Source organism: Condylura cristata, unplaced genomic scaffold (assembly GCF_000260355.1).
Source record: "Condylura cristata isolate star-nosed mole 26May11 unplaced genomic scaffold, ConCri1.0 scaffold00024, whole genome shotgun sequence".
NCBI classification, from domain to species: domain Eukaryota; kingdom Metazoa; phylum Chordata; class Mammalia; order Eulipotyphla; family Talpidae; genus Condylura; species Condylura cristata.
In genome coordinates this window covers 32,911,041-32,921,403 of record NW_004567125.1, presented here as the reverse complement: position 1 = coordinate 32,921,403, position 10,363 = coordinate 32,911,041, and the positions used below count along the sequence as shown (strand labels likewise).

General features: G+C 36.5%; 1 protein-coding gene across 1 annotated transcript; it reads left to right on the top strand.

The window, feature by feature from the left end:
- The first annotated feature begins 156 nt into the window (after positions 1 to 156).
- Positions 157 to 1,074, top strand: LOC101629781 (olfactory receptor 7A10-like). The gene has a single exon (XM_012728972.1). The coding sequence runs from the start codon at positions 157 to 159 to the stop codon at positions 1,072 to 1,074; it is 918 nt and encodes a 305-aa protein (XP_012584426.1).
- Positions 1,075 to 10,363: the final 9,289 nt, after the last annotated feature.

Sequence of the window (10,363 nt, the reverse complement as noted above, 5' to 3'; positions counted from 1 at the left end):
ATTCCCTGATTTTTCAGTTAAAAAGCAACAAATCTAAAGATAATATACAAGATATAACCAAATAATACAAAATCAAGCAACATCTCTGTTGTTAAATGCTGATTGTATCTAAATTTTCACTCTTTCTGTTTCTTTTTTATCAGTTATAACAGCTACATGGATGGAGAAAATCAAACACATGTTTCAGAATTTATCCTCCTGGGACTTTCAGAAGAGGTATTACTGCAGCCTTTCCTCTTTGGAGTGTTTCTGTCCATGTATCTGGCCACCTTCACTGGCAACCTCCTCATTATAGTGGCTATCATCACTATCCCTCACCTTCACACACCCATGTACTTCTTCCTCTGTAACCTCTCCTTTGTAGACATCTGTTTCACCTCCACCACCATCCCAAAGATGCTGCTGAACATCCAGACTCAGAGCAAAATCATAACCTATGAAGGCTGCCTCACCCAGATATACTTTTACCATCTTTTTGGAGGCTTAGACAGCTTCCTCTTGACAGTGATGGCCTATGATCGATTTGTGGCCATCTGCTATCCCCTGCACTACATGGTCATCATGAACCCCAAGTTCTGTGGTGTCCTATTGGCTTCCTGGTTACTGAGTGCTCTTGTGTCTTTATTGCAAGATTTAATGATTTTACAACTTTTTTTCTGTACAGATTTAAAAATCCCTCACTTTTTCTGTGAACTTAATCAGGTGATCCGACTCGCTTGTTCTGACACCTTCTTAAATGATATAGTCATGTATTTTTCCACTGGAATTATAGGTGCTATTCCAATAACTGGCATTTTCTTCTCTTACTACAAGATTATAACCTCCATTTTGAGAATCTCATCAGTTAGTGGCAAGTACAAAGCCTTTTCCACCTGTGGGTCTCACCTCTCAGTTGTCTCCTTGTTCTATGGTACAGCCTTTGGTGTGTATCTCAGCTCTGCTGCTACTGAAAATCCCAGGAATGGTGCAATAGCCTCAGTGATATACACTGTGGTGACTCCAATGCTGAATCCCTTCATCTATGGTCTGAGGAACAGAAATATGAAGCAATCCCTAGAAAAACTCTTTACATGAAAGACATTCTCTTCAGGAAAGGATTCTTTGTCTCATGAAAGAATGAAAAACAAGGGGAATTTAGTCTAACTTTTCATGCATCATAAGCACCCTCTTTTACTGTATCTTTTAATGTTTGACTTCTAGTTATATTATTTAACATTAGAATAAAAAACAGATCTCATTGCCTGAATTTTCAGTAATATACTAATAATATAAGAATTTTATTTTTTATAATTTTATAGGTAGGGCCAGAGGAATAAAGATGTAACAATTACTTCTTTCAGATGAAAGTAGATACTCTGTGGATTTTCTTGTAGCATATATCAGACTTTCATCTATTTTCTGCTGAATATACTGCTGTATGTATTTATTACGTTTTGTTTAACCATTTATTTGTTGGTGAATGTTTGGTTTGTTTCCCCTTTTTGGCTATTGTGAATAATGCTGATAAGAACACTGATGTAGAATTATTGTTTGTAGTCCTTGCTTTCAATTATTTTAACATTATAACTAGGTATCTAACTGGAAATGAAATGATTTGGCCACGTGAACATTCTTCAAGTTTTTCATGAACGACCACACTGTGTCTTATAACAGCTGTGCCACTTCCCATTCTCCTCAGTAAAACACCAAGTTTCCAACTATTTCATGTTATTGCCAACACACTTTCTATTTTATTTTTATTTTTTAAAGATTTATTTATTTATGCACACAGAACTGGGGTACAGGGGTAGTGAAAGAATTTACCAGAGACAGAGTGGGGAGCAGAACAGGCAGATCAATGAAATACACTGCTTAGGGGAGCCATAGGGGGGTCAGGAGAGGTCTACTACACCATGTGGATCACCTCCAGGGCGGGATCGAACTCATGCTTATCTTCTTAATGTTGTGTTTTAACCCATTGTGCCACCAGGGAGGGCCGTACTTTTATTTTTTTAATTGAAGTTAACATTATTTTACATTTTTTATTGCTTTGGAAGCATAGGATCCCCCCTCTAGATATGGTCACTGTAGCACACCCATCTCTTACACAGCCAGTTCATCCACTGTGATGCATTGCACTCTCTCCCCAACCTCTTCTCATGCCCTTTCCCTCCTACTCTAGAGTCCTAGTTCTATGTTCTACTTTCAAGTGTTATTTTAAAATTTGTCATTGTCTGACCCTTCTGGTATTTATCTTTATTCTTCTGGCTTATTTCACTTTGAAAAATCCCTTTCAGCTCCATCCATGTGCCACAGGTCATATGAATTTATCTTTCTTACTCACTGGGTAGTATTCCATTGACTATCATACCACATCTTGAACTACTCATCAGATTTTGGGCACTTACTTTGTTTCTGTATCTTGGCTATTGCAAGTTGTGTTGGAATAAATACAAGAATGTAAGTTTCCTTTTGAATTAGTGTTTTTATATTCTTTAGATAAATACCTAGAAGTGGGATTTCTAGGTCATGTGGCAGATCCATTTTCACTCTTCTGAGTAAACTTCATACTGTATTCCACATTCCCACTGAGGGCGTAAAAGAGTTTATTCTTCTCCACAATTTTGCAAATACATGTTTCTGGTCTTCCTGACATGGGCCTTCCTGACTAGTTTTTAAGATAGCCATTCCTGTTTGTGCAAAGTTTTATCACATTATGGTATTAATTTTTTCATTGATGGTAATTGACACACATTATTTTAGTTTTATGTGTACCACATAATCATTTTACATTTGTATGTAAGGTGCAATGATTATCACAAAATCTAGTTATCACCTTTTTCATAGTATGTTCAAATATGTGGTACCATATTGATGACAAAAATACCAAGCTGTACACAATGTCTCCTTGATTTGTTTATTTTGTAACTGGGTTTTTTTTTTTTTCAGATTTATTTATTTATGCTACAGAACAGGGGTACAGGCCAGAGGTGTGGTGGGTAAAAGGATTCACCAGAAACAGAGTGGGGAGCAGAACAGGCCGACTGATCAAGTACACTGTTGAGGGAAACAGCAGGCAGGCCAGGAGAGGTCTGCCACACCATGTGGGTAAGCTCCCTGGTGGGGGATTGAACTCGTGCTGCAGGGGCTTCAGAGAGCTCCATAATGCAATGCTTTAACTCATTGCACCACCAGGATAAGCCCTTGTAACTGGGTTTTTAAAGACCTATTTCTCTTTATACATTTTGCCCACCTTCAATCTTCCTCTTTCTGGTAGCCAAAATATATTTTCTGTATTTATAATTTTAATTCAATTTAATTAGTTTGTATTCTTTATTTAGATTCCACATCCGAGTAAAATCATATTGTATTGTCTGCCTCTCTGTTACATCACTTAGTCTACCATCCTCAAGATCCATCTAAGTGATCACAAATAAGAGGATTTCATTCTTTTCTCATGCTGAGTAGCTTTCTCTTGTATACACACTGATGTGCCACTTAGCATTATTTAGATTAACAGCAGGTTATTCTATGGCGATTCTCTCTGGACCCTGTATCCTCCTTGTGTTATAATCAGCAGAACTCTGTAGACTTCATACCAGCGTAACTTCATGCATCTCATATTTACTGTGTCCCTTGCTGCATTTCCCTTGAACTTGACATAATTTGTTAGTTCATCACATCCCCTCAAGGCACAAAATTCACTGCATTTGTTGCCAATGAGGCCACACTGAGTGATTGAATAGGAAATTAAATTAAAGGTAAGGACTATCACAGTGGAAAATCAGTTTTGGTTATTGTTTATCATCAGGCATATCTCAGCCATCCTAGCTTGGCACTATTAAAGTAACTGCTTCATTGAAATAATTTATAATTTCTTTCTTTGCACAGATTTAGTTTGATTTATTCCCATTTTTAATTTTTTTCTTTCATTTACCTTACTATTGGAATTTTGTCCCCAAAGATATCACTAAAATCAATATGATGAAATGTTTTACCTATGTTTTCTTCTATGTATTTTATGATTTCAGGTTTTACATCCAAGTCTTTATTTTAAGTTTTGTGTATGGAGTGGAATTGTGGTGTAATTTCATTCTTCCGCATATTACCAACCATTTTTGAAGAAAAATTTCTCTCTTCATTGTTACTCTTGGTTCTTAGTTCATGGATTATCTACTCATATAGATACAGTTTATTTTATGGGATGTCAATTCTATTCCATTGATTACTGTGTCTACATTTATTCCAATGCCATGATGTTTTGACTATAATTGCTTTTTAGTATTGTTTGAAGTATGATGCCACCATTCCTAGTCTTTGTCAGCATTGTTTTTGCCTTGTTGGGATCTTCTGTAGTTCCAAATAAAGTTCACTAATGTTGTTCTATGTCTTTGAATAATGTCATTGAAATTTTGATAAAGATTGTATTGAAACTATATACTTTTGGCCATTTTCCAATGATAATTCTTCCATTCCCTGAGGAAGGAATAGCTTTCTATTTTTCTGTGTCTTCACATTCTGTTAGTAGAGGGTTCCCATCATATTGGCCTTTCACCTTTTCTGTTACGTTTAATCATTTTAAGGCAATTGTAAATGGATGTTTAAAAATATCTTTTTTGTAGTTTGCTGTTTACATATAGGAAAAAACCTTATTTTTATATTTTGATTTTTGTAGTCTACTGATTTATTGTTTCCATGGTAATATCATCTTGGAGATTTTTGTGTATACTATCATGTGTCCTTCATATGATAGAGTTTTTATAATAAAAATGGATATTGAATCTTGACAGATTCTTTCTTTGCATCTATTGATATGATCATATGATTTTTCTTTTTTGTTTTGATTTTACTGTTCACTTTTGGCATTTTAATTATACGGTATTTGGAGTGGATTTGTTAAGTTCATCTTATGTTGTTTCTACTTTTGCATATGTGTGTGCTGAGTCTGAAGTTTTGCATATGTGTGTGTTGAGGGAGTACTGCATCTTTATCTTATTGAGTTAACGTTGACTTATAACACTGTGTATGGTTCAGAGGAAAAGGTTCACACCTCCTCAGATGTATGTTACCACATCATACCCACAACCAAAACACTCATATCCCTTTATCATATACTATGGGATTCTCCTTCTTTGTTCCTCTGTCAACCATCCTTCCTTCTCTGGTAGCCTCAACTGTTCACTCAAATTCCTAGGATCTATATTTAGTTTTGTCAGTTCTTTTGTTTTGTGTCTCTGTATTCCACATGTTAGTGAAATCATCCAATGTTCTTCTTTGTCATTCTGACTTATTTCTCTTAGCTTATCCCATGCAATTCCACAATTGTTTTACCAAGTAACAAGTGTTCATTGCTTTTAAAGTTAGACAGTATTTCATCATGTGGATATACCTTACATTCTTAGTCCATTCTTCTGATCTTAAGTTCCTTTTGTAGTGTGGCTATTATAAATAGTGCTGCAATAAATACAAAAGTGCAGATATCCCTTCAAATTAATGTTTTTTGCATTCTTTAAAAGATAGATAAGAGAGGAATTGCTGTGCCACATATTAGACTTTTGATGCACTTTCATTCTGTTATTTCATAGAGACTGGATTTTGATGCACTTTCATTCTGTATTTCATAGAGACTGGACCACCAACAGTGTACAAGGATTCCTTTCTCTCCACACCTTTGACAACATTTGTTGTTTCTGCTTTTTTTATATTGGCCATTGCTACCAGAATGAGGTAGTATCTCATTTTGATATTTATTTGAATTTCCCTGAGATATTAATACTGAACATTTTTTATGTGCCTGTTAGCCATCTGTATATCTTCTTTGGAGGAGTATATTTTGCTTTCCTGCTCATTATTTGATCACATTTTTGCTTTATTTTTGTTTTTTAAGTTCTTTTATAAATCTTGGATTTTAGCCTCTTTTGAGATGTGTGATGTGCAAATATATTTTTTAATAATTTACTTTTTATTGAAAATATCTTCATTCAGTATGGACACTTTCTGACAAATTTTAATATTAAAGGTTAATTGGTTCTGGCATAAAAAGAGTATTAAATCTTCTCCATGTAGGATCACCAATTATAAAAGGGTGGGTTAAGTATCCTTTTTCTTTTGAGATTTATTCATTTATTCAATAGGAACAGGTCAGATGTGGAGGGATGATGAGTGAATTCATCAGAAACAGAGTGGGTAGCAGAACAGGAAGGTCAACAAAGCACACTGCTGAGGGGAACAGCCAGCAGGTCAGGAGAGGTCTGCCTCACCATGTGGCTCACCTCCTGGGCTGGAGATTAAACTCGCACTGAAGTGGCTTTGCAGCACTGCATTCCAACCCATTGTACCACCAGGGAGGGCTGGGTTAAGTATCTTTTTAATTAAAAAGATGACAAACAGTTTAGTTAGGCTTCTCCCAAAATCCAGAGCAGTAACTGATCTATATCCAATATATTCAAAGCTGAGAGTATTATGGCAATTTCCTAGAGAAATCAGATGGCACTCAGAGTGGTTGAGAGAGAGATTGTCACACTTGTGGGCTCAGTGGGATTGATTCCAAAAGGCTGAGCCCCAAATTATAAGAATGGTAAGATTTTATACAGGTTGTGTGAAGAAACTTGTCATCCCATACATAGCACAAGCATTCTTTATTGTTTGGGAAGGGGGTCAAGGTAATCATAGCTACTCTGTGGACAAGCAGCATACTGCAGGAAATTTTCCCAGCAAGCAGCAGATTCCAAGCAACAGATTCCCCCAAGCAGCAGGCCTGGGAAAGTAGCAGAATCTAAGCAAACTTGGGAAACTTCCTGCTTCAAGAGGATCAAAAACAGGAGTAAAAGTAACAGATGCAATTAAGTGAACCCAGCAACATACAGGATTTTCAATATCTGCAGTCCACTCTGACTTCAATAAATGAAGCCATCCTCATAACCCAACTCAGAATATTAACCTTGAGTAGTCATCTTCAATACCAACTCATGGATAAAGATACATTGTTAATTCTTTTTCAGAAAACTTTTTTCAAGTTGCTTTCATTTACAATGTTAACTTCTAAGAGGTCACTAATGCTCTAGGCAGAATAAAGGGAAAGCCCAGATTATCACTTTCTTTTCTTTTTTTTTAAATTCATTTTTATTTATTTTTTTACATTATTCTTCATTTTTTTATCTCTATTGTAATCCCATGGATTTCCCATCACTGATTCACCCATGTGTCATCACCATAGTCCCGTGCACTCTTCCCACCCCAGTTTTGATCCTATTCTCTTCAACCAGGTAAAATGTCTCTGGGTTATAGTTGTTCATTGTTTTTCACTTTCACTTTATTGTAATTGCTTATTTTTTTTTCCTGATCCCCTGCACCAGCAGATTTTTACTTTCTATAGGAAACTTAGAGTTCAGTTATATTCAGTGGAAAGAAGAAATAAATTCCTGAATTACAATGGAAGCAACCAATCATCTGTCTGGAATCTGTGCTCTAAGCATGCAATGAGGACAACATTTTGGAATACAATTGATTTGCTGCTATATTTTTCTACTTTTCTGTCTATACTAACAACTATAATCAGAGAGGTGCAACCAGAATTTGGAACAACCTTTACAGTGATAGTGTCAGGCACAGCATTTCACTTCTCTTCACACTGGTTCTCTTTGTGTACCTGGGCTGCTGCTTCTTTAGTAAGTAATTTTTGATACTGAAGCTTTTGCACTCCTCAGGAATTTTCCCTTTGACCACATTGACAACAGACTTGTATGCAACATCAAGCAAACTTTGGTTGTCTGGGTAGTTTTCAGCCAGAATAAGTTTCAAAATTACTCTGTGGGCAACTTAACTTTAGGGATCTTGGTGCCAAACAGGGTTATCTGTCTGTTTTTCTCATCATCTGCAGGAAGAGGGACGTACTTGGGTTGGGTGTACTACTGAGTGACTTTTTAAAATATGGCTGAATAAACATTTGTTGGAGGAACTGGGTATCAGCTCTGTTATTACAAATTATCCAATATTGTTGTGATAGTCACAGACTGTTTGGCTTTTCACATCATCTTCAAATGCTTGTCCACCAGACTTCTGCAACTTTGTTGAAGATGTGGTGCTCCTCTTAAGGAGATGGAATGCCAGAGCTGAAGACAATAGGAAGGTACAGCAAAGAAAAGGGGAAAGTGGAGAGTAAGGCTACTACTGGTGTGCAATACTTTCTCCCACTCAGTAGGGTATCTTTTTTTAAATTTTTTTGTTTCATTTATTTTCTGTCATGTATATGTATTTTACATTATTCTTCATTTTGTACATTTTTAATCACATGGGACTATGGCAATGGCACATTACAATGGTATATTGTAAAAGACTATGGTGATTTGGTGGTAGGTATTTAGTGGTAACATACATCTAATGAGGTCTGAACTTATTTATCTAAGTAATATACTGTATTATACTTTACTATAACTCTCCCTCTGGCATTGGTCACTTGTCAACAAGTCTATAATAAAGCCTCTCCTGCTTCAACTCTTCCCAGTGCTCTCTGGAGAGCTCTTTCTCTAGAAGGCAAAGGACCCGTTCTTTTGGATGGTGGCCTATAAGATAAGCATAATAGAGAAGTATAGTTGAAACTAGCTTAAAATATGGTGGTTTAATATGAAACAAGATTGTCTTTAGAAATATTCAAAGGTGCGATACTTTAATTTTACTTGGGCTTGCTTATAATAATTAGGCCGTTGTAATTTTTATTTGCATTTCCCTGATTATAAGTGATGTTGAACATCTTTTCATATGCCTGTTGGCCATTTGCATTCTTCTTTGGAAATGTGTCTTTTTTAGATCTTCTGCCCATTTTTTGATGAGTCGTTTACTTTGTTGTTTTTTTTTCTTTTTCTTTTTTTTCCTTTTTTTTCCATTTACTTTGTTTTTTTTTTTTTTTTGAGCTTCATTAGCTCTCTGTAAATTTCTGTGATCACTCCCTTGTCATTAGTATTGTGTGCAAAAAATAGTTCTCCCAATCAGTGGGGTGTCTCTTTGTTTTGGCTAATGTCTCTTTTGCTATACAGACAGAAAAAGATAAATATTGAATGATCTCACTTATAGGAGGAATAAAAAAAAAACAAACAAAAAAGGAATCAGAAAAAAAGTAACTAAAATAAAGTAAAAATCAAATCATCAGGCAACTATAGATCAGAGACATTCTGTATGGGAGGAGGAGAGGGAAGGACCAGGACAGGAGTGGGAAGAGCACAAGTGACTATGGTGATGGTGCAAAGGTGAATTGGTGGTGGGAAAATCATGGGGAAACCATATATTGTACAAAAAGAAGGAGGGTGTAATGAGTATATTAAAAAAAAATTAAAAATAATTAGCCTGTACTATCTAAGAATAATGATTACTTTGATATCATGAGGTTTTGCGACTATTATCAAGAAATAATGGGCCCATGGTTTGTATTTAACTCAAGTCATCACAGCAAGTTTTAACTCAGAAATATTAGCATGGAGATCTCTGGTCAAGTAGAAGTGAGATCTGAAGCATCCTAGAGAGCTGGTTGGGACTCCAGGAGAAACTGCTGTTCCGGCAAACAAGAAGTTAAATAAAGCCAACACTGAGGTTTGACACCTGCTCCCATCAATTCCCTGGCAGGAGCATTTTTGTTTTGTTTTGTTTTGTTTTTTGGTTTAAACTAATTGCTCCCCCTACTCCTCCACTGCCTGTACCTTTCTGAGCTATCTCTCTTCAGACCTTGAGCCCAGACAGTTCAAATTGACTGCAGACACACAGTCTCCATGAGTTACTCACTCAGGTGATGGGCATGGGCATGGGCTGCAGCTGATCGGTGCACACTTGGATGGGCCACACTTGGACAGATGGACGTTAGCCAAATCTATTGCTCGTACTTTTTCAGTCTATAAGGTTTAATTCCTTCATTATCAACCCATAACACGTACATAAGACTCCTAGTCCTGTAACCAAACAAAATCTGTCTTATACCCAGAGCTGTACCCCCCAGAGCCTCTTTCCTTGTTCTTTCTGATAATAAACACAGACTCTTTGCCTGCCCTCATCAGTGTCTGTACAGCCAGTGTTCTTTTACATCTTAAGCAAAGCGTCTCGGGAGTCCATTTTGGGAGCAGGGGCTCCCTTCCCTCTTCTCTATCCTTGTTATTGAGATGGGCAGTGGCAAAGGCTGCCTCACCCCCAGCTCACCCACAATGTTGGAAATTGGGGCCAGGTTGAGTAACTGAAGACTGCCCCCTTTTCTGGTGACAGAACCACTTAAAAAGTAAATGAATGGAGATAGGACAAACTCTCTCAGCAGGAAAAAAATTTGAAAAGACAATGGGATAATCAAGGTAAATAAGGAGAGGGTCATTTCAAGCAAACACCCATTTTGGTTTACTTCAGATTGATT

Coding starts and splice junctions, on each gene's coding strand:
- LOC101629781 (XM_012728972.1), top strand. CDS start 157: ATGGATGGAGAAAATCAAACACATGTTTCAGAATTTATCCTCCTGGGA.